This window comes from Tenrec ecaudatus, chromosome 1 (genome assembly GCF_050624435.1).
Source record: "Tenrec ecaudatus isolate mTenEca1 chromosome 1, mTenEca1.hap1, whole genome shotgun sequence".
Taxonomy (NCBI): Eukaryota; Metazoa; Chordata; class Mammalia; order Afrosoricida; family Tenrecidae; genus Tenrec; species Tenrec ecaudatus.
The window spans coordinates 78,486,816-78,510,860 of record NC_134530.1 but is presented as its reverse complement, the minus strand read 5'-3'; the positions used below and the strand labels follow the sequence as shown (position 1 = coordinate 78,510,860).

Genomic DNA, 24,045 nt, shown 5'->3' with positions numbered 1-24,045 from the left:
CGTGTGTCGGGGTGGCACTGCGCTCCAGTGGTCAAGCCTTCAGAAGCAGGTAGCCAAGCGGTCTTCCAAGGTGCCCCTGGGTGGGTTCAAAGCACCAGTCCTTTGGCAAGTCGTCACACACTTAACCATTTATACCCACAGGAACTTCAGTCCAAAGGGGAGTCTCCTGATCTTTGTCCAGAATTGGGATGTAAATAGTAAGACTAAGTAGTGAGCTCTCCGTCCTTGGAGGTAGTCAAGAACGGGGTATAAGGTTTTGAGCACCAGATGTGATTTAGACACACCCAGACTTATCCAGTCGGAACTCAGAGGCAACTGTGATGCATCCAGACGGAGTCACTGCACAAGGCTATCCTGGGAGGTTTCACAGCCTCCTGTTAAAAATTGCTACAAAACACAAACACAGAAAGTGGATCAGAAAAGGGCTTTGGCAAAGGTTACTTGTCCAGCCAACCAAAGACTGTCCCCGAGCATCTACGGTAACATTTCACCCACACAGCTCCACGGGGAAATGCCTCTGGAATCCACACATTCGATTGGCCGGCACCTTTAGGTGACTCTAGGCCCTGATCAGTTTGTGCTCCCTCTTCCTGTCCTGGGGTCCATGTAGATTCAGCTCAGTTCTGTCTACCCTCTCCTGTCCAGCTTGGGAACCTCTAATGACTACAAGAGTCGTTATTCCCGTGTTGAAATGGGGCTCAGCTCACTTGCCACACTGGTGAGAGGCAGGGGGCGGAGCTGGGTGAGATAGTCCCCAGCCCGCAAGCTACTTTATGGCTGGGAACAATCACAGCACAGTGGGACCTTTGGCCAGCTAGTCCCGAAGTACTTTCTGGGCCCCGCTTTATGGCAGGCCTTGGGGCCCCTCTAGTGGCTGTGGAACTGTGGAGACGGTTGCAGAAACGGGTCAGAGACTGCTTCCTAATGAAGATATAAAGGTGAGCCAAAGATATCCTGAAGGCAGAGTGGTTTTACCCTGGCTCCAAACAGAGGCACCCGTCGATGGCAGTGCCATCCCTGTGGGGGGAATCAGCAGGGACAGCCCCTCCAGGCTCCTGGCTGTCACAGGAACGAGCAGGGTCTTCTTCCCCAGGGCAATAGAAAACCAGGTTTTCCATTTTCTGATCAAGCAGTGGCATGATCAGACTGGTACGGGAGACAGGTCATGGCAATGGTAAGAAGGATGAACCAGTAGGAGGGAGTCCAGGCTAGTTAGGAGTGTTAGAAGAGGCTCCGCCTCTCAATGGGAGGAGGTACCAAGTCATCTCCCCATTGCCCAGCAGGCTGGCTCCAGAGAACACCCACCAAGGGGCTAAACAGAAGTTAAGGTTGGGGCAAACACCCACCAAGGGGCTAAACAGAAGTTAAGGTTGGGACGCTGGTGAAGGGCTGGCCCAGTCCTCTGGGGAGAATCCACTAGTGCTTCCTGAGTGGTGACAGGAGTCTGCTCAGGCTGCCGGTGGGAGTGGGGCAGGCGCGTGGGAAAACAGTCTGGCAGTTGCTCTGAATGTTCATCACAGGCCCCCAGCTCACTGCCACTGAGTTGATGCCGACTCGCAGTGGCCCCACAGGACAGAGCTGCCCCGATGGGTTTCCGAGCCTCTAACGGCGGGAGCAGCTGGTGGATTTGAACCACTGACCACTGTGCCATCAGGGCGCCACTAGCCTTCCGATGCAAGCCAGCAATTCCACTCCCAGCGGTGTGTGAGTGAGAGAGGAAAGCAGGACCACAGCCAGGTTTCCCAGATTACCAAATGATATAAAGGGGAGAAGCAACCATCATTCGTTTATACGGGGACAAGATTTTAAGCGTTCCTAGATGCAAAAAGTGACCTACCAAGTCATCCCCCCAGATCCTTCTGACCCCCCAAGTAAGGCGAAGGCACGGACTGTGGTGGCTTGAGGCTGAGGTCTGTGAGCAGCTGAGTGATGCCACTCGCTGCTCCAGGGCCCGGCTGCCTGCAAACAACGCTGCACGCCAGTTTCACTTGGTGCCTTTTTCGTACGAGTGAAAATACTCTGGATTCCTTTTGGTCAGCGAAGCAGGAGCCAGTGTAGGCCTTGAGTGCAAGCAAAGGGGTGTAAAATGACCTTTCTGAAAATGTGCTGTGGCAGAATCAGTCATAAAAACCCAGAAGGGGAAGGGAGCCAGCACCGACATGAAGGGATCGATGACAGACTGACTAGTGAGGGAGGGGCCGTGGTCCATCACACTCACATGGATGATGGGGAAACTCCACTCTCTTCATTCTGTTTCCCATGAACTCCTTGTAGCGGTGGGAGTGCTCTGTGACTGACGCACAGGAAGGGCTCAATTAAGGCCAGCAGTTGTCCTGTTGGTGTCTGAACAGGAAGGAAGGAGCCCTGGCGGGAGAGCCGAGCTGCTCACTGAAAGGCTGGCAGTGTGAACCCACCAGGGCTCCACAGGAGACAGTTGATGCCGTTGGCTTCCGTACAAGATCCCCAGTCTCGGAAGCCTGAGGGCAGTTCTAGTCCATGTTGGGACCAGCCTCCTCCCCGGCAGTGGGCATGTGGGGGTGCAGTGCTCGGCCGCTGGCTGCAATGTCAGAAAGCCTGGCAATGTGCTCCTAGGAAGATGCCCACACAGGGCACCGCATGGAGCAGTTCTATTGTGGCACAGGGTCACTGAGTCAGCATCACACAGCAGCAATGTGGGGGCCCTAGGATTGACACCACGAGACCAGAATTCAATTCCCAGCTGCGCCACTCCTTCCTGGGAAAACCACTGGGATCGTGGGTAAAAACACACACACACACTTCCGTTCATGCTGTAGTGGGACTCTACCAGTAAAGTGGAGAAGGTCCTGTGAGGTTTCCCCAATTGCTGACTGTAAGGAAGCACCACTCCTTCCTGGCTTAGGCCAAAACTAGCATGAGACCCAACGGGTTAAAGTAAAACCAGGCCCAGGTAAGTCCTGACTGAGGGGCGCACCGCGCGGCTGTCCCACCGACCCGGATGCAGGCGCGCACCTGCAGTCCACGAGGGTCGTCTGTGGCGGCAGCAGGTTTACCTTCACACACACTGGCCTTTAACTCGAGAGGAGCGGAGGCCAGAGAAGGGGCGTGTCCTTCATTCACCTGCAGAGCCCGAGCGGAAGGACTTGGCCGCGTGCCTGAATGTGCCGCTGGAGTGCTCCTGGTGGACACTTAAGGAAGACCAGGTTAAAAAGGGAAAGAAACCATCTGCAACCATAATTAACTTTTATTTCGGCTGACAAAATAAATACACCTGAGTTGTTAGTTGTTTTCAAATGTCACCTCGTTCACAACTGAGATCATCAGTTGGGGTGTAGCTCCTCTCAGAAAGCACCCTCTGAAAGCCTAGGCTTGTCACAAGATAGCACCCCCTGCTCCTCAGAAAGTAGTGGCGAGCCCGTCCCACCTACCCAGATGAGCCTTTGATGGGTTTGCCTTCTAAGGCATCACACATGTCGTGCAGGGACTTATCCAAGCAGCGGAGGAACTCCCGGGGGTTCCGGCCGGGGTAGGAGGAGATGCAGTAGCCAATCCCGGTGTCGTGAACCGAGTATGCGATGCCAAAGCCGTCCGGGACCACTGGGCCAAAGCCGCCCATGCTCACCGCTGGGCTGGAGAGGGTGCTGGTGGACAGGATGTTGTGGTTCATCACCCCGTACGCCGGGTCCAGGTAGAGCTCGGGCAGCGGGACCCCTCTGGATGCTGCCAGGTTCCGCAGGGCGAACAAGTGTCGGTCAAAGCCCTGGCCTGTCGGAGACAAGACGGCAAGGCAGAGTCTCAGGGCCGGGGACCTGTCGCACCTCCCCTCCAGAGCAGGGCCCCTCCACTGGCACCCCTCCAGCTCACTCGCCCGGGAGCGGTCCATTCGAAAGAACAAGGGGTCACTGAAAGGTCTGTGAAAAATGGAGTTAGGGGATAATGGAATTTCTCCGTGAACTCTTTGAAGGCCCCTCCTAGTTTGTTTGTCCTCAGGAAAACAAAACAAAAAGCCACCAATAGCAGAACTGAAAGCGAGCCTCAAATGAAAGCATGGCTTAAAAACCCGGAAGCCCGTTTCCCCAGTCAAGAAGAAGCGCTTCGTCCTCCCTGCCTCTCTCTGGTCAGCTGCTGGGCCTGGGGCCGTCCTCCACCTGGGAACACGCAGGCTCTGGCGTTGCGCACATAGGCCAAGCACAGGGAGACTGGTCAGGACCATGCCATGTCAGCCAAGGCTGGTGCCCCTCGCTAGTTACAGCCATGTTAAACTCGCCAGTGGACAGGGAAAACTAGATGCATACACACTGGTCCAGGAGTCCTGGTGGCGTAGTGGCTTACAAGTCGGGTTGTTACCACAAGGTCAGCAGTTCAAAACCAGCCTCTCTGCAGGAGAAAGACGAGGCTTTCTACTCCTGTCAAGAGTTGCAGTCCTGGAAACCCACAGGGCCAGTTCTATCCTCCCTACAGGTGTCGATATGAGTTAGAACCAGCTGACGGCGGAGTTTGGTTTGGGATTTTCAACCCGCGCTGGCCATCATGATCCAGGGGTTTCTGCCGTCATTCGAAATCAGACCAGGGAAAAAGAAATCAGATAATTTTGTTCTTTAACAAAACTGGCTTGTTTTCTAAAAAAAGAAAAGTCTGTAGAAAGCACACTCCGGACTCCCAAAAGGGTAAAATCCAAAGTGTAAGCCAAGTGAAAAGGACAAGAGGGTGCCGGTGGCCAACAAGCCGGGAGGCTGACTGACGGGGCTCCTCCCGGCCTTCCTGCGGCTGGCTGTGTGCCCCTGGGCCAGAGGCCTGCCTCCCACGGTGGGGCCAGGGTCCCGAGGCGTGGCAGTGCAATCGGGGGAAATAAAGGGACAGAAAGAGAGAGGCACAGGGGCTCACCTTTCCCGATGTCAGGATCAGCAAAGAAAGTGCATGTATTTCCCAAGGGGCTTATATAGTCTTGGGGCATGCAAGCTCCGTCAGTCACACACGTAGAAAGGTGGGCAGTGTCTTAACCCTGGGAGGTCCCCGAGTTCACTGGGGGAGTAACCTGAGACCAGTAATGGGAGACACCAGGAGGGGGTTGGCCGACCGTTGAGTGGGGAGGACAACAGAACCTGTGTGCCATTAGACTGGCAGCTTTCGGTGGCATGGAGAGCAGCCATGTGCCTGTAAGCGGCATCTTTCAAGTAGCACTATGATGGGGAGAGTGTGGGGACGACTCTTAGTCTGGGACTGGGACTGGGAGTCAACGCTCTCTCACAAATGGAAGGGCTTCCTCCACCAGAGCCGGCCTTCCAGGCCCCGTGCTGATGAGCCAAGAGAATTTGGCCGCATGCGTTCTCTTCCAGGTCCTCAGTTTCCCACATCCCAGCTATAACACGGGTATGGAGGGAGCTGGAATGTCTCGGAGGTGCCTTCTAACTCCAGGACTTTGGAGTGACATGAGATGGGACTACGCAATCCTCAAGGATTTTTCCAGGTCTCAGATTCAACGAAGGAAAGCAGACTTGGGAAGAGCTGCTGAACGACCTATCTCCTAGATGCCCAGGGGCTTGTGGGTCTAGAAGCCCCCAAAGGTCAAAAGCGATTCTCCTGGGAGTGAGAGTAAAGGAGAACCGGGTGTCCTTAAACAGGGGTCACCTTCCAGCATGCCCTGGTCACTGCTGAGAACCAGGCTCTCACCCACAGTGGCTACTTGACCGTTATCAGATCGCTAGGTGGAAAGGGAACCTGGGTAGGCATTGGGCAGCTGATCTACCGCAAGGTCAGCAGTTCTAAACCAACGGCCGAGAAGGATGAGGCTTTCAATTCCTGTAAAGAGTGAGAGTCTCAGAACCCCGTTCGACTGGGTCACCACGAGTCGGCATCTACTCGATGGCAGCATGTGAGGGTGGACAGAGGAATTCTTGGGGGAGCGGGGAAGGGGTAGGGCTGGGGGAAGAGGGGCGATGAGGGCGTGCTCTGCAGGCGACCTCACCCATTGCTGCTTCTTTGGTCAGCTGGCTGTGGTGCTTGGAGCACTTGGCCATCAGCTGCTGCAGTTCCCCGGCGCTGTGTCGGGAGGGCTCCCAGACGAAGGCTTCCGAGCAGCGCTTGGTGAAGACCGAGGCCGGGCGGACGGTCTCGGTGCGGCCGTGCTTGAAGGCGGCCGTGCTGCAGGACTCGTAGGTGGCCACGGTCTGCCCGTACTGGCGCAGGAAGGCCATCTGGAAGGCCAGCTGGATCACCGCGTCCGGGCTCAGGCGCTGCCGCTTCAGGAACTCTTTCCCGCCTCTCTCGAACTGGGCGCACTCCACGGTGAGGCTGCCCGTGGTCTCCTCAAACTGCCTCTTGGCCTTGGAGACGGCAGCCTTCAGGGCGTCGCTGAGCTTGAAGCTGAGCTTCTGCAAGGCGGCGGGGTCCGCGGCGGCGGCCGGCGGGCTCTGCGGGGACAGGGCCGGGCACTGCGTGCTGTCCTTGAAGATTTCGTTGAAGAACCGCAGCACGGCAACGCCGTCACCCCACGAGTGCTCGAAGTGCACAGCGGCACAGCCGTCTTGGGCCAGGACGAGGTTGAAGGACTTGTCGAACCAGCGGTTGGCACCGTCGCTGTGCAGCATGGTGTGGAACAGGTGGGCGCGGTCCCGGATGGGGAAGTCGTCCAGGCAGAGGCAGAACACGGCCGAGTCCACCTTGCGCAGGACCTCGCCGTTGCCCTCGCTCACCAGCTGCCCCCGGAGCTTGGCCCAGACGTCGCGGTTCTCGCTGGTCAGGTAGGCCAGGGAGTACTCGGGGGCAGGGCTGCGGTCCTCTAGGATGGCCTTCAGGTGGGCCTTGATCTCCGAGGCGGGCACGATGTTCCCATCGCGGTCCAGGACGTCGAAGACATAGAAATGCCCCTTTCGGAGGACCAGCAGGTGCCTGGTCTGCTCGTCGATGAAGAGCTCATCCCGGCCGGGTTTGGGGATGCGGGTGGAATTGAAGAGCCGGAAGTACTGAGACATGTCCAGGGGATAGGCGTTGACCAGGTAGGCCCCGTACCAGGACAGAAAGGAAGGCACAAAGCGGATGAGTCTCTTGAAGGTGGCTGTGTCACTTTTGGCAGGGTTCAGGTGGAACACTTCCGGCTCCAGCAGGCTGGCCCGGAGCGTCTTCATGAAGCGGACAGCAGACACCGTCAAGTTGGTCGCCCGCGTGAGCTGGTCGTTGTACTCTGGCTTGGGGTCGGGGTTGAACGCAATGAATGGATTGAAGTTCAGGACAATGGAGTCTCGACTAGCTAAGTACATGTCAAACCAGGGCCCTGAAACACAAGAAGGGGTGGGGTGGAGGGGGAGGCCAGAGGAAAAAATGAATGTACAGCCTTCTGGCAAGACGACAGCCTGGACAGAGATGGAGCAGTGAGCGAATTCCCTCAGACACTCCACACCTCCTGACGAGATGAGATGGGCTTAAATGTAACCCCCAGAATCAGAAATACCATCAATGTGAGAAACAGGGACAAGGTCAGGGTCCCTGATACATGCCATAAACACCATCAAACACAACAAAACCTGCACACCCAGGAGCGGGCAGAATCGATGGCTGGAACCTCCTAAAAATAAGACTTCCAGAGATTTTTATCCAAAGAGTAAGGAGAGAACTCGGAGAGGGGGAAAGCTTTCCAGCGATGATATTTCTGACAAGGGCCCTGCCTCTAAAGTCCACAGAAGCTTCAGCACCTCCAGAAGGAAGAGACTACCAGGCAGTGGCAGGATGCGCAGGACACGGACCGTCCGTTCACTGCAGACGACACACTCGGGCTCACGAGCTGCGTGAGACACACCGCTGAGCTAGCCCCGCACACCACAACCGACAGCCAAGTTCAGAAAAGCAGGTGGAGGAGGTGGAGAAACAGAACCCCTCCCCCCACTGTTGGTGGAACGGCAGGATCCTGGACATCAGTATGGCGCTGCCTCCCACACCTGGGAACAGAAGTGCCATGGTGCACGTGGCCGGGGGAAACGCAGAACAAGGCCGCAGACAGACAGATGCACACCCGTGTGCCCCGCAGCACAGCTCCCAATAGCAAGAAGATGGAAACAACCGAATGCCCACTGATGGAAGATCGGGAACAAGCTTTGGTTGAAGGACGATGATGGCCTGGGGAGGCACAAGCCATGGCAGGGTGGGCTTGAGAAAACCAGGCAAAGTGAAGTTGGCCGATCGTGAAAGAACAAACGTTTGTAGGCAGCCGCTCTTCCTTGCTTTAAGGCCGAGGAAACCTTTTCTTGTCAAAAGAAACACGCTGCTGGTTTACCAGAGGTCGGACGGGAGGGGAAGGGTAGTCCCTTGCTAGGGAGTACGGCAGGTATTCCCTTGGGTAAGGGGTCAGACAATATTCTAAAAGGGATACGGGGTGTGGGAGAGAACCGGGGCAAAGGATGAAGCGGATTAAGTTGCTAAATGCAAAAAAGTATGGTGTGATCTGCAAACCAGACCTCATTCACAATGAAAACATTTGTACGTGTATCAGGATAGGTGCCACAAGAGTTCTGGATCCTTGAGCCCAACCCTGGAGCCAGCTGGGTTTGGGATTCACAACTTTGGGGAGTTCAGGAAGTCCGCACAAGGGAAGCCAACATCTCGGGAAGGAGCCCAGTCTATAGGGATAAAACCCGACATAAGCCATAGCCATAGCCGCATCCGCCCTGAGACCCGAAGGCTCTCTTTTAGCCAACTAACAGAGTGGTTCACAAGAAAGATTACCTGTGAGTACAGTCCAAACAAAAGCTGGCGCACACGGCAAGCGGGCAGGCGGGAAGGAGAGAGACAAGAACCAAGGATGAGGGGCCTGGAGCTTCCGCTGGGAGTGAAGAAAAATCCGAGCATGTTAACTGCTGAGGCCGAAGGGCAATGTGGGCACATTCGTGGTGATGGTTGGAGAAGACGCACATGGTGACTGCTCCCAAACCACAGAGGCGGGTGAAGGCCACGGGACTGACAGATGCACTGCTAACGCCAGCAGTCACCCCAATGGAGATCATCGGTGGGAAAACATACAAACAAACCTAGTTTGAGGTCAAGACTAATACCAATTTTTTAACAACACTTCGGTGGCCATCTTCCTTAAATCACTGAAGCTTTCCAACAAGGTCTGGGAATGCCGCGCCATCTAAACCAGTGGTTCTCAACCTTCCGAGTGCCGCCACCCTTTCGCAGTGCCTCATGTGGTGGTGACCCCCAACCATAAAATTATTTCCATTGCTACTTCATCACTGTCATTTTGCTGCTGTTATGAATCATGATGTAAATATCTGATATGCAGATGTATTATCATTGTTACAAATTGAATAACATTAAAGCATAGTGATTCATCGCAAAAGCAATATGTAATTATAGACTACTAAGTATTTATTTCTGAAAAAGAGATGATATCTTGTCTTGACGCGTGGTGTAGCATGGGAACATCTTCACGCTGGGTGGGCGGACCCGCCTGCAGATGAGAGAGGAGCGTGTCTCGGTTTCTAAGACCAGGAAACTTGGACCCTGTGCAAGGGTCGTTCGGGAAAGTTGAGGCTGTGCTGGATGGAGCACGTGTTTTCAGGTAGGTTGGGAAGGCCTCAGAGATGACTTCAAAGCTCGGAAGATGGGGGTGAGCGTGCGGGCATTCCACAGGGAACCGAGATGACCAGGGCGCTGCTTGGGAGAAAGCTTTGAGCAAACTGGAAACGGTACTGATGAGAAGGTTTTCCCAACATGACAATCTGCTCGTTCCTCAAGGGACACAAAGGAAGTCCTAGAAACATTTTGTTTGGAAAGTTTGCCCTCCGGCCCTGCAGCCCGGACCTTCCCTCCAACCTTCTTTTTGTTTTCAAACTCAGAGAACACTTAACAGGAATACAGATTGAGTCCTTTTAAGATGTCCAAAAGTGTCTTTTGGATGTGGTATAAATCAGTGTGTGGAATTATTGGAAAAAGAATTAGAAAGATGGAAATATCACCTTCAAAAGTATAGAGACCTAGATGGGGGTATGTCAAGAAATAATAGCTCTACATTTTGCTATTTTTAACAAATGTGTCCATGAACTTGTAGCTGTTTGCTCTCATAAAGCATGACCTATCAATGGGATCCTACAATAGATAGTATTTTACATTTGTCCTCTTCACATAAGGGTTTGTTTGTTCATGTGTCAGTCCTTCACTCCTACTGTTGGGTCAAATTCCACTGTAGGATATCACGTGATGGGCATGTAGATAACCCTCCTTTTTAAAAAAAATCATTTTGGGGGGGACTCTTCCAGCTCTTCTAACTCACCCATCCATCCATGGAGTCAAGCACATTTGTACATATGTTGCCATCATCATTCTCAAAACATGTTCTACTTGATCCCTTGGTATCAGCTCATTTTTTCCCTCCCTCATGAACCCTTGATAATTTGTAAATTATCATTATTTTCATATCTTACATCATCCGCTGTCTCCCTTCACTCATGTTTCTGTTGTTCATCACCCTGGGTGGTGGTGGTGGTGTTATGTGACAATCGTTGTGATCAGTTCCCCTGTTCGCCCCCACCTGCCCCCTACCCTCATGGTACTGCAGCTCCTGTTGTTGGTCCTGAGGGGCTTATCTGTCCTGGATTCTGTGTGTCAAGAGCTCTTATCCCTACGAGTGTACGTGCTCTGGTCTGCCCGGAACTGTAGGGTAGAATTGCAGTCATGATAGCGGTAGGGAGGAAGCATCAAAGAGCTAGAGAAATGTTGCTTCGCCAGTGCCATCTGTACCGCACCCTGGCTGGCTCGTCTCTTCCTTGTGACCTTTCTGTGAAGGGATGTCCAATTGTGCACAGATGGGCTTTGGGCCTCATTCGCATTGATATGATTGCTTGTTTTGAGTCTTTTAATAGGTACCTCCTTTTGGTGATTGGGACGAATGTTGCTATGATATTCACGTACAAGTCTATGTGTTGATGTAGGTTTCCGGTTCTCTTGGGTAGGAGTGTAGTGGCTGGTTAGTCCGTGGCAGGGAAGCGCCTTTGCCCTCATTCTGTGTGCCAGGTACACTCACTCGAAAAGCACATAGCTAGAACTCCTCAGCCCAGCCCTCAGCAAGCTGAGGCTGTTCTGTCTGGAGAGCTTCCATATGCAATTAGGAGAAAGGTTATTTTATCAGAAAACGTGCCTTCCCAGGGAAGCTTCTCCTGGGATTCACCAGCACGAGTAACCAGAAACCCAAGCACCTGGCTCTTGAGTCGACTGCAACCCATCCTGACCCTAGGAGGGCCCTGGGGTGCAGCGCTGCCTCTCTCAGCTGCTGCTGGGCTTGAAGGGTGGGCTTTTCAGTCTGCTACCGATTGTACACCTGGAACTGAGCCCGCTCCAAAGATCACCTTTCAGCCAAATAACCAGGCCTGCCAGGAAGTTAACAATTAACACTTTCTCGGAACAGTCAACCCAATGAGACCACAAAGGCAGCCTTTGCCTGAAAACCAAGTTCAGAAGCCATGGGGGTGGGGGGCGGGAAGGGGGAGCCAAGAGATGGTGGGAAGAGGGTTGTTACACCGAGGGCATCCCAACTAATGTCACCAATCCAAACGAAGGCAAACTGTTGAAAGGGGAACTCATTCTTGTGTAAACTTTCCCTCACACCAAAATAAAATGCACTGACCCCCCCCACACACACCGCCCTAAAAAAGAATGGATGGACGAAATGGTGCCCAAACTCCTGTCCAACTCTAGAATTTCATTAACTCTGTGATTTCATTAACATTTAATGTTGTAGGCAGAGGAGCTAATATTCATTCCCAGTGTCTCCTGTCCGAGAGAGGCCCGCTGCCCTGGAGAAATGGACTCAAACACAGGGGCTGTCAGACTGCCGGCTACAGGCAGGGCTCGGCCTCTCAGAGTCTGAGTGATCGCATTAGCCATCAGCTACGTAGCTTTTGTTTTGCTAGAAGTTCCTGCCCAAGTACAAGCTGTTGGTTTTTTATACTGTCTTAATGCTTGGTGCTGTCGCCTTGCATGATTTTAGAGGGCAGAGTGGTGAATTGGGAAGTTCACTTTCACCCTAGATTTCACTCTTTCAAAAAGCAAGCTGTACTCCGAGATGCACTTATGAGTCACTGAAGTTGTGCCACAGCCCTGGGAAAAACGGGACAGGAAAGGTGTTGTCCCAGGCTTCTCTGCAGCAACAGAAACCGCTAGGTTGTCAGGGAAAACAATCTCGTTTCCCAGACTAGATATAGGTACATTGTCCCTTTCAAGCCGTGAGTCAACTTTTCTTTTCATAACAGACGAGCCTAAGATATTTCCCATTCAAAAAAATCAATCAACTTCTATGTGTGTCACTGTAAGGTGGCACAATGTAAGCCTTCACCACAGGTACGGATCTTCTTTTCCCATATTATAACACTCCACAGTTCAACTAGAGCAGCGGCTCTCAACCTGTGGGTCGCAACCCCTTTGGGGATCAAACGGCCCTTTCACAGAGCTCACCCGATTCATAACAGTAGCAAAGTGACAGTTAAAGAGCAATGAAACTAATGTTATGTTTGTGGGGGGGGGGGGCACCACAGCATGAGGAACTGTCTTAAAGGGTCGTGCATGAGGAAGGTTGAGAACCACTGAATTAGATCAAGCATGATTGTAAAACTGTTGCCACCATCATTTTTAAAACATTTTCTTTCTTCTTGCTCTCTGGTATCAGCTCCCCTTTATCCTGCCCTCCCCTCTTTGCCTGCCCCCAGGAGCCCTTGTTAGTAGGTTCAATATTGCTAGCATTGTATTTCTTTTCTCCCCCGTGTCTTACACCACCCTCTGGCTTCGTTCCCCTGCCAGTCTGCTATTTGCTCCCATCCAGTGAGGTTATAGCAGCATCGCTGCTGTCAGTTCCCCCTTTCCCCACTCCCCACTCCTCGCTTTCTGCTCCCTCGGGGAATCATTACTCCCTTACAGTTCCTGAAGGGTTCCTCTATCTTGGATTTCATGCATCAAACGATCTTAATTACACACATGAACATACACAGGTCTAATGGGATGAATGAGGTAGAACTCACAGCACAATAATAGGGGAGGAAATATTAAAGACCTAGAGGAGAGCCGGCACTGTGAGGGCACATCAACCTCAGTCTGGCCTCTGTCCAGCTAAAGGGTAGCCCTTCCACAGAAGCAAACACAGCCTGCCTGCACTGAAGCAGGGGTCCAGCCCTGCCACTTGGCCTTAGCTGACAGTTACCACCTAGGAGCCCAGGCTTGTCCCTGAATCACCTGGACATGTGGGACCCAACTGAGCACCTGAAAGTCACTTGCTGCCCTTGATGGTTTGTCGTGGAAGGAACATCGGCTGCCTGTGAATCCCGGCTCTACCACTAAGAAGATTCCACGCACTGGTGACCTACTAGCAAAAAAAAAAAAAAAGTCACACACTGAAAACCCTATGTGGTGATGGAATCATTTGGAAAAAGAAATCAATATAGTCATACAACAGGAACTGTATAATCGATGGTGCTGAATTACACTGTAGAAGTCATGGGCCTGCAGACGATTGTGTCGTGCATATTTTGGCCACTTTTAGAATTACCTGAATGACAACAAGCACAAGGAGGAGAAAATGCTCTCGAGCCAAGCCAATGACTGCACATCTTCGTGATAGAGTTGAATTACTGAACTGTACGCAGTGTGGACGGTGCCAATAAAACTCCAAAACAAAACAACGAAGATCCCGCGTGCGCCTTGGTCTTCTAAGAAGACACTCGGCTTTTCCTTCACGGCAGTCGCCCTCGCAGTGGTCTTTGCAAAAGCACACTAGCCATGAGTGTGCTCTGCGTGTGCTCATGTGACAAAACTGAGTAGCTTGCTAGCAGTCACATGTGTTGACTAGGACCATTTAAACCAGCGGTTCTCAACCTGTGGGTCACCCGATTCCTAACAGTAGCAAAATGACAGCGGTGAAGTAGCAATGAAATAATGTTATGGTTGGGGGTCACCATGAGGGCCTGTGTGAAAGGGCGGTGGCGTGCGGAAGGCTGAGAAGCGCTGGTTCAAACCGTGCAGAGCCACACGGCCAGTAGGCACGTCAAAGACGTCCTGTGAGAGCAGCGCAAACCACCCGTTCCTAGAACAACCCGCCTGCCCAGGTTTCAAGGACGAATGTGAAATTCTGAGTTCAAGGAACGGGGAAGAACTGGGTTTTGTTGAAGGCCAGGGTGTGTCGGGGGGTGGGGGGCTACAGAGGACAGTGGGCAATTGTGAAGGAGCGAGAATGATGCATGCACAGGACGTCGGTCTCAACCCTGCGTCCGTCCCACAGAGAGCAGCTGATAGGATTCCCGATCAGAGAACACTTTTGGTCTGCCTCCGGAGAAGGCGATCCAGTGTTCTTTCGGATGAACACCAGCCCACATCTTAACAGGGGAACTCACTCGGCTTTAATATTGACTTCAAGAAGAGAAGATGATACATTACTTCAATGCTGGGCTCGTCAGAAATACTTTTGAGACCAAACACATGAGAATTTCCATTATGGAAAACTCTGGGGGTGGGGGGATCACACCCACAGCCCACCCACGGCTGCGAAGTCCATTCCGACTGACAGTGACTCTGTAAGGCAGGGTAGACCTGCTCCACAGGGTATCTTTCATAAGAGGCGACGGCCTCATCTCTCTCCTGTAAAGAAGCTAGTGGGTTTGAACTGCTGACCTTCCGGTTAGCAGCCCAATGCTTAACCCACAGGCCACCAGCTCCTTCGCCCATAGCCCGACCTACCTGAGATGTAGCTTGTGTGTTTATTCTTCTTGTCCTGGGCAACCAGCTGCTCATGCAGTTCTTTTCCACTCCCACGTTCAAAATGCCTGCAAATCTGTTCTGTTTTCCTACAGCGTCCACGGAGAGACAGGTTAAGGTGGGGCAGACACAATATGATAGGCGAGCGATGCCCAAGAGCAGAGCCCTAACATCTGGAAGGTGCCATCAATCAGAACCACTAAGGTGACCAATACCTAGAACATCTTCAGGAAGATCAATCAACACCTCCCAAAACAATCTTTAGCCTGAGAAGCTGCTGAAACGGAGGAGAGGGCATGCGTTTGAGAATCAAAGGAGCTGTTTGTGCCTGGGCACGGTGCTGGATGTCGCCGGGCCGCCGGGGTTTACGTGCAAACTAGAGCTCAGACCGCCTTACATGGTGAGACGAACAGTTATAAAACTGAGGGCTGAGGGCCGTCTGAAACACAGTACTCACTTGACAGTAAAACCCAGACGCAGCCCACTGCCATCATTCAGTTCAGACCCACAGCGACCCTACAGGGCAGCACAGAAGGGACTCAGAGGCTTTCCATTTACAGAAGCAGACCGCCTCATCTTTCTCCCATGAAGCGGCTGGGAGGCCTGAACCACAGACCTTGAGGTTAGCAGCCCCATGCTTAGCCCACTGCACCACAGGGGCTCATTTACTTCACAATGGCGGCTATTCCTTCAGGGCCATATCAAGGGAGGTTTCAGATGCCTGCTTGGGGGGGGGGGGGTGGGGGTGGATTTAAGAGCAGAGAGCTAGATTATGAACAGTTCATCTATATTTTCCCATCACTGTCCTGGGAAGGCTTTTGCAATTCTAATCACAAGTCAGTTATCTGTGCCAAGAAGCCCCCTGACAGACCAGGAGGCTGGGAAGGCTTAATACAATCCTCTCTTGAGACTCTCCAAGGTCAATTTCTAATTCTGTGCTCAGACTTCTGGGCTACCATCCGATCTCCTCAATGGGCCTTCTCTGCCCATGTGGAGCACAAAGCTAGCCTCCCGGGAGATGCGTGTCTCCTGTTAAGCCTGGCTACGACTTGGTCTGCCTTTCACGAGGAGCGAAAATCTGTCTCCTGAACTCGCATACGGTTAGTGGGTACAAAGGCAAGGTCTAGACACAGAACTCCAGGTCCCTAAAGATCCAATCCAGTCACCCAGGCTCGTGGGCCACCACGCCTGCCTTCCTCTCCTGAACCACCCCAACTGTGGTCAAGCAGGTTCCCCTCCGTGTTTACCTGAACTGCTCATCATCCAGGAGTGGCTTCTGTGCCAAGAGGTATCTCCTAAGGGTGTCTTCAAGTTTGGGGATGGGAAGCCTGCGGAAAAAAGCAAAGTCAAAGTCAGCACCAGGTGTGGTCTGTGGAGGTTCATTAGCTTCAAAGGCAAACAAATGCAGGTTCCTAGAGAATGAACACCGCCCCCCCCAACAACAACAGGAAGCCAGTGACAAATCAGAGCCAATGTATTACTTCTCTCAATGCCCATGAGCACTCTATTTTAGAGCAAAAACATAATTTTCAATGCATTGAGGAGGGAAGGAAAAAAGAGGGGCTGATACCAAGGGCTCAACAGAAAGTAAATGTCTAGAAAAGAACGATGGCAACATATGTACAAATGTGCTTGATACAATTGATGTGTGGATTGTTTAGAGTAGTAAGAGCCCCCAACAAAATGATCTTTTAATTAAAAAAGGCAAAAAATGTTTTTTAATTAATTAAAGATCAAGTCCAGGTAGTATGTCAGGGTCCAGACCAAATCTAGGGGTACATATGGTAGCCAACTAAAACAGGGGTGGAGGGAGGAAAGGGGAAAGAAAAAAACTAAAGATGTGTGGTGGGGTAATAAGGCACTGACCCACCCAAGGGGAGGGTATAGTTTGTCTCTACGGGGAAAGAGGGACCAGATATAACGCCAGTGCCAGACAAATGCAGTGTGCCGGCAAGGAGTGGGGGACCAGTGGAGGGGGCCGAGGGCTCAGCCCCCATTCCAGCTACGTGGACAACTGCCGCTCACCCCAGAAGAATTTACTTGAGAGGACGGCACTGAAGCTGCAGCTAGGGGAGAGGGACATGTCTGATCAGAGCACATGGGAGCAAATGAAGGTGGAGGAAGATAAGAGTGGAGCACATCCTGGCCCATCAGGCCTGGAGGACAATATCCCCGCTCTGAACAGCCAATGGACAGAGTGGACCATATGGCTGATCCCACTGCGAGACAAGCCATCCCTTGATGGCCCAGAGCCCTAAGGTGGACAACACTGGAGACTCAGGGCCAGGACTGGCCCAGACTGACCCCGTGACAATAAGGCAAACCACTAAAAGCGTGTGGCAGCGCAGTACAAAGGACAGACTCTGGGGCCAAAGCATGGTACCCCATGGGACCTGACTGAAGGACACGCCTAGAGATCAAAAATCAGACCTTGATCTATTTACTGGTTTTTCTTTCTTTAAATTTTTTTCTTTTAATTAATTTATTCTTCTATGGGTAATTGGTTTCCTTTTTTGTTGTCATTGCTGTGTTCTCACCCATCGCCTATCTTGCTATGGCTTGATTGTGGTGCATATTATTATCTCTACAGACCTAGCTAGATAAGATAGACTAGATGAATAGTCTGGAGGAGAAAACAATGGGACCAATGGTTCCAAGGTACACAGAAGAGGGGGAGGAGAGGGCAAGGAGGTGGTGCTAACCAACCCAGAGACAAGGGAGCAATAAATCATCCAAAATCTGTGGCAAGGAAGGTGTGAGAGGCCTGGTAGGGATTCAGCAAAGGGAAGGTAACTGAAAGAAATTACTGAGACTCAAATGAAGGCTGAGCATGATAGTGGGACGAGAGGAAAGTAAAAGGAAATAGAGGAAAGAACTAGGTGACAAAGGGTATTTATAGAGGTATAAAGACTGGAAGGTACATATGTAAATATATTTATATAAGAGTGTGGGGAAACAGATCTATGTGCATATATTTATAGGTTTAGTATTAAGGCAGCAGATAGACATTGGGCCTCCACTCAAGCACTCACTCAATGCAAGAACATGTTCTATTAAATTGGCATTCCAGGATACACACCTTCCTAACATGACTGCTGAAGAAAAATGTGTGCATAAGCAAATGTGGTGAAGAAAGCTGACGGTGTCCAGCCATCAAAAGATATAGCATCTGGGGTATTAAAGGCTTGAAGATAAACAAGTGGCCATCTAGTTCAGAAGCAACAAAGCCCACATGGAAGAAACACACCAGCCTGTGTGACCACGAGCTGTCGAAGGGATCAGGTATCAAGCATCAAGGAACAAAAATCATTATCATTGTGAATGTAGGTGAGTGCAGAGTGGACACTCAAAGCCCATCGGTAGCCAATCGGACACCCCTTACTGAAGGGTTGTGGGGAGCAGATGAGCTAGTCAGGGTGCAGGGTAGCAATGATGAAACATATAACTTTCCTCTAGTTCTTAAATGCTTCCTCCTCCCCACTATCATGATTGCAATTCTACCTTACAAATCTGGCTAGACCAGAGGATATACATTGGTACAAATAGCAACTGGAAACAGAAGGAATCCAGGACAGATGACTCCTTCAGGTACAGTAGTGAGAGTGGCAATGCCTGGAGGGTGAAGAGACTGTGGGGTAGAAAGGGGGAATCGATTACAAGAATCTACATATAGCCTCCTCCTTGGGGGATGGACAGCAGAGAAGAGGGCGGGGGGAGATGTTGGACAGTGTAACACATGACAAAATAATAATAATTTATGAGTTATGAAGGGTTCATGAAGTAGGGGGCAGTGGGGAGGGCGGGGGAAAATGAGCAGTAGATATTAAGGGCTCTAGTAGAAGGCAAATGTTTTGAGAATGATGATGGCAACAAATGTACATATGTGCTTGACACAACGGATGTATGTATAGATTGTGGTAAGAATTGTGCGAGCCCCAATAAAAAATTTTTTAAAAAAAAAGATCAAGTCCATATCCTAAATTAGGACCTCTGCTAACTCACTGAACATGGACAAAAAGCAAAGTTGCCCAGATCGGATGCTTGCTGGTGGTGCAGCGCTCTTGCTCCTGTTGGGCAGCGTGCAGGTGACCGTGACTCAACAACCACTGGGTGCTTATCAGGTGGGCCACCAGGGCTCCGTAAGACTCTATCGACACTGACTGAGTTCTACCCTTAGTTAGAACAACTGGATTTTGATCCCTTAGGACAGCGGTTCTCAACCAGTGCCCGAGGAGAAAAACTCAAAGACAAAACAGCAAAGCATTCTAATGTAATGTGCACAAGCCAACCACAGGGGAGGAATGTGCTCAGCATACTTCAAACTGAAGGAACGGAAGAAAAACGCCTGCTTCGCATTTCCATGTGGAAGGAGTCCGTGGGCAAAATATTGAACGATGCACTCAGCAACAGAAGATGGACGAGAGACCCACAGGTTCACTGTACCAAACACTTCCGAGCGGAACGGTCCGTTCCTGTTCTCCTGCCCAGATCAGGAAACAGCATCAGAGAGGTTAGAAGTGAGGGTTCAAGCGGGGTCTCCCCACTCCTTCCCATCCTGTCCTTTTAACCACCACCACCGATTACATTACAGCTATTTGTTCACATATCAAATCCACCCACAATACAGAGGAGTGTGTGCGCTCACCCACCCTTGGTCTCCTCGGGGTGTGTGGTTTCATAGTCTGTGGTTAACGGTGCAGTCTATCTACACAGTTGTCCTATGCTGCCGAGTGTCTCTGACTCATAGTGGCCCCACAGGACAGAGTGGAACTGTTCCCCAGGATTTCCAAGCCAATCATCTTTACAGAAACCGACTACTGGGGGGGTTGAACTGCCAACTTTGTGGTTGGCAGCCGGACAATTAACCACCTGAGCCACAAGGGCTCTTTGTATTGAAGTGGGTTGTGTTAGGCGCCACTGAGTTCATGCTGATCCATAGGGAGCCCATGGATGCTCGAAGGGAACCACTGCCTGGGCCTGCACGGTCCCCACAGTCACTGCTGGGTGAGTCCCTTGTCGGCAGCCACTGTGCCTGTCCTTCTCGTGGAGGGTCCTCCTCTTGTTCTGTCCTTCCCTGGGGATGGATCGATGCCTCCTGATAACCTGAAACTAAGTCTTGCATCTCGGGAGCACGCTGGCTGGACTGGTGCTGGGACCATCTGTTTGCTTGCTGTGTGTCCCGCGGCACACGTCTGGCCCGGGCTGGTCAACCTTCTTCCTGAAGCCTTCATTCAAATGCATCCATAGTCTTCTTCAGCCTTCCTCCCACATGCGTATGAGCTGAGCAACAGTGCCATGGCTCAGGTCGGGTGCAGCCTCCACAGTGACACTGTGGGGTTACCACTTTAAAGAAACCTGTGCAGTGGGTTTGCCCAATGCAGTGAGTCGTTCGCTTTCCTGACTGCTGCTTCTTACAGGAGTTGACTGATGGCGGACTCAAGTAAAGTGAAATCCTTGACCATTTCCATCCTTCCTCTGTTTACCATGATGTCTTGTGGTCCAGTTTTGATGATTTTTGCTTTCTTGATGGAGATTTCATCCACACTGAAGACTACAGTCTTTGATCTTCATCAGTAAGTGCTCCAAGCCCTCCTCACGTTCAGCGAGCAAGGTGGTGTCATCTGTGTACCACAAGCGGGTAGTGCATCTTCCTCCACTCGTGCTGCCGCGGTCTGCACTCAGACCAGCTGCACAGAGTCCTTGTTCAGCACAGCGCAGCGTGAGTACAGTGGAAGGATCAAACCCTGACACATACTTTTCCTGGTGTGAAACCACTCCGTATCTCTGTGTTGGGTTTGCAGGACTGGCTGGTGCGTGGCCTATGCACACGTTTCACATAAGCACAATGAAGTGTTCTGTGATTTTCATTACTACAAAGGCACATGATTATGACTGCCTGTTCCTTCTCTCTGATAGCGTTCATTTACTTATCTATTGTTAGAATTTATTCCTTTATTCCAAAACCTTTGATTGGGAGGTGATAAAGGTATCGTATCATTCTATAGTTCAGTCTCAGCCAGCGGCACTGTACAACTGCCACCACCATCAGTTTCAAAACATTTTCTTTCTTCTTGAACTCCTTGATACCAGCTCCCCTTTACTGCCCACACTCCCCCCCTTTACCCCTCCAAGAACCCTTATTCTACTTGCTGTCTCTATAGGTTCATCAATCCTGGGTTTTATATACTGAAAAAGATCTCTGATATCTTATTTCCCTCTATCCGCACAATATTGAAAGCACCTGTCAGAAAAACAAGTCTGTCTTGGAAGTTCAGCCAAAGTAAGATTATAAGCAAAGATATCAAGCCTTCGTTTCATGTACTCCGGACATGTGAACATGGGAGCACAGTCTCTGGAAAAGGAGTGGGAAGTCAGAGGGAAGAGGAAGACCCCCCAGAAGATGGACTGGCATGGGGGCTGCAACAATGGGCTCAGATATACCAACAACGGTGAAGCCAGCACGGGGCCAGGCAGGGTTTCCTGATGTTGTGCACAAGGCAGGGAACCTGGGAACTATGCATTGCTTTGTCTGCTTCCCAGAGAACCAGGCTCAAAGGCAGAACTGAGCCACCAGAGGTTAGAGAGTTGCCAATCCGGCATCTGAAACGGGGCTGCAGCTCAGGCCTTTCACCGAGTAGGACACCAAAATGTACAGTAAAGGTTAACACATTACCCTCCTCAACGCTCAGAACCAGCACCCTCACCTGGTCTAGCTCTCCATTCATAGCTGAGGCCACAGAGGCCTGAGGGTCACTGGCCTGGTTGTTGAAGATTATTCATGGGTGGAGAACCAGATTGTATGCAACCGGGATCCCTACAGCTTTCTCTGCGGTGGAAAGTGGAGGCTTATTCCCGTGGGGAAAATGTAGAAACTCACTCTGATCTCATCTCCCAGTGGGACCAGGCCTGGGATTGATTGGCAAGTGAACGCTCTCACCTTTCACCTACATACTGGCCCGGCCCAGCGGGCACCCTGAGCTGCTGTGTGGGCAGCCGGCAGGCACCAGGCCTGTCCCAAACAGAGAACCTTTCTCTTCCTCGTTCCTTTTGCCACATTTAAAGTGTCTGGTTGGGACTAATCTCATTTTAGTTGGTCTTGAGACAGGGAGGAGTGGGCAGTGATGCTACATGGTAATTAAACAGTGCCTCGGTGTGGAGAGAAAAGAGAGAGGGGGGTGGTGGCAGAGGACAATGCCTGTAACACAATATTTCCCTCCCTACTCATGTCAGCGGGAGTGCTAACCTCCAGTTGTTTTTTTTGTTTGTTCATTTTAAATCTTTTTTCAGTCATTTTATTCCTCAGTTCAATATCCAAATTTCTGAGAGAAAATAGCTGATTAGCCTGACTCCCTTCCCTTGTGGGCTGGTTTCTGAAGGCAGTTTAGTGAGAAGGGAAAGGAGAAGGGCCTTTGAGACAAATTTGGAGTTTGTCCCTAGGAACGGTAAGTGAACAGAGAAGTCAGGTGTGAGTGAAGGAACTGAGGGAGAGGGAGTCCTCCCAACTAAGATGCAGGCTGGGAGTCCACAGGCTGGGAAAACAGGCCAGGGTGGGGTTGATTTTTTAGCAATATCAGATGAGAGAAAAGAAAGAGGAAAGGCTCTGGCTCTGTTTTTGGAGAGGAAGTGGGTTCTGGGTGAAGTGTTGAGGAAGGTACAGGTGGGTGTCTGTGGTGAGGAGCAGATGTAATCTGGGGGTGCTCTGGATGTAATGTGAGTAAGATGGTGGCGTGCAGACTTCTATGGGCGTGGGCTGAGGGTCCAGCCGTACGATGCGGGTGAGGGAGATTATAAGAAAGGCGCATGCCCGGGATTGCATTCAAGAGGCTGTGCAGGGCTTGGGAAGCTTTCAGGTGAAGACTGGTCTGACAACTCTGAGGAGGATTTAGCGGGGCGTACGCTGAGGATGACAGAGCCCAGGTAGCATAGGGCTCCACATGGGGACAGCAATCTGCAAGGTCAGCAGTCCCTAATCATCAGCCACTGGGCAGGAGAAAGACGGCCATGTCTCCTCCTGGACACAGGTACAGGTTTGGAAGCTCGGGGTTGCTCTTCGTCAGCATTGACTCAATGGCAGGGAGTCTGGGTGTTTTGGGGAGCTGAGGGTGGGAGTGAGCACTTGAAAGGGGCACTGGGCTGATGGGGTGCTAAAAGAGCAACGAGTTATAGGCAGAATGGGGAGTCAGGCCATGGTTTCTTTGTCACCGGGATTGAGAAGATTGGGCAGGATGGCATGTTGGAAGAACTTCAGCAAAGTCCCTCACATGGGCCCCAAAATGGGCCTATCAAAATTCGGGGACAATCTTATTTCAGGGAACACCTAAATTCAAGGATTTAGGTTGGAGTCACAAATATGCAGGTCGAACATTTTTCCAGAGAGAGAGAGAGAGAGAGAGAGAGAGAGAGATGCTTGAAGGGAGCGCGGTACGCGAAAGGGGGTTGGAGAAGGGTTTGAACTATTCAAGAGAGAATCTGAGGGTGCAGGGGAGCTCTGGAAGCAAATCTGAGGTAGCTGGGTGGAAATACTGGAGGACGGGCGCAGCCTCGCCAGGCCGGGGCTTGGGTTAGGTGTGCGGGGTAGGTCCAGTGCCTGAAGTCAGATGGGGGCCGATCCCGGGCTGGCGGGGTGTGGGGGAGGGGGGCCGGCTCACCTGGGCAGACTGTCCTGATAGTGCATGGTGGGCACGATGCTGAGCTGCAGGTACTGGCTGGGCCCCGAGGCGGCGCTCAGACGACGGCAAGCGGCCCCAAGGCCAAGGGCAGGCCCTCGGGGCCGGACGCGCAGCAGGAAGCGGGGCACCATAGTCGCGGTAGGAGCGACGGCAGCGACTGAAGACTGGGAGGGTGGGCTGTCGTGTAAACAGACCAGGCCGCCGCCCTCAAGGTCCCGGGTCGCAACGTTAGCGACTTAATGACAAGTCCGTCCCCGCCCGCCGAGCCACTTCCGGCCCGTGGGCGCCCTCCTGCCCCGCCCACAACCGGCCCCGCCCCCGGCCCCGCCGGCCGCCGCCCGGGCCGGAAGGGGTTGGGTGGCGTCGGGCTTGTAAAAGTTCCTTTGGCCCCGCCCCGCCTCCGCCCCCGGCTCCGGCTCCGGCCCCGCCTCCGGCTCCGGCCCGGCCCCGCCCCCGCCCCGCCCCGGCTCCGCCCCCGCCCCGCCCCCGGCTCCGGCTCCGGCCCGGCCCCGCCCCGCCCCCGGCCCCGGCCCCGCCTCCGTAACACCGTCCTTAGTTAGGAAAGGGAGCACGGAACTCCCTTTTTTTGAGCAGGATGGAAACTGGAAGAAAAGAAAGCTTTTGGAATCTGATAAGAGCTTATTTTAAATGACGCCCCCTCTAGATGGTG

General features: G+C 52.1%; 1 protein-coding gene across 1 annotated transcript; it reads right to left on the bottom strand.

The window, feature by feature from the left end:
* Positions 1 to 3,205: 3,205 nt before the first annotated feature.
* CPT2 (carnitine palmitoyltransferase 2) lies at positions 3,206 to 23,674 on the bottom strand. Its single transcript, XM_075556307.1, has 5 exons — positions 23,355 to 23,674; positions 15,954 to 16,034; positions 14,689 to 14,795; positions 5,945 to 7,249; positions 3,206 to 3,744 (listed from the first exon to the last, which is right to left on the bottom strand). Exons 1-5 carry the CDS (start codon positions 23,504 to 23,506, stop codon positions 3,404 to 3,406), a joined length of 1,986 nt encoding a protein of 661 aa, XP_075412422.1. The 5' UTR covers positions 23,507 to 23,674; the 3' UTR covers positions 3,206 to 3,403.
* Between the last annotated feature and the right edge of the window lie 371 nt (positions 23,675 to 24,045).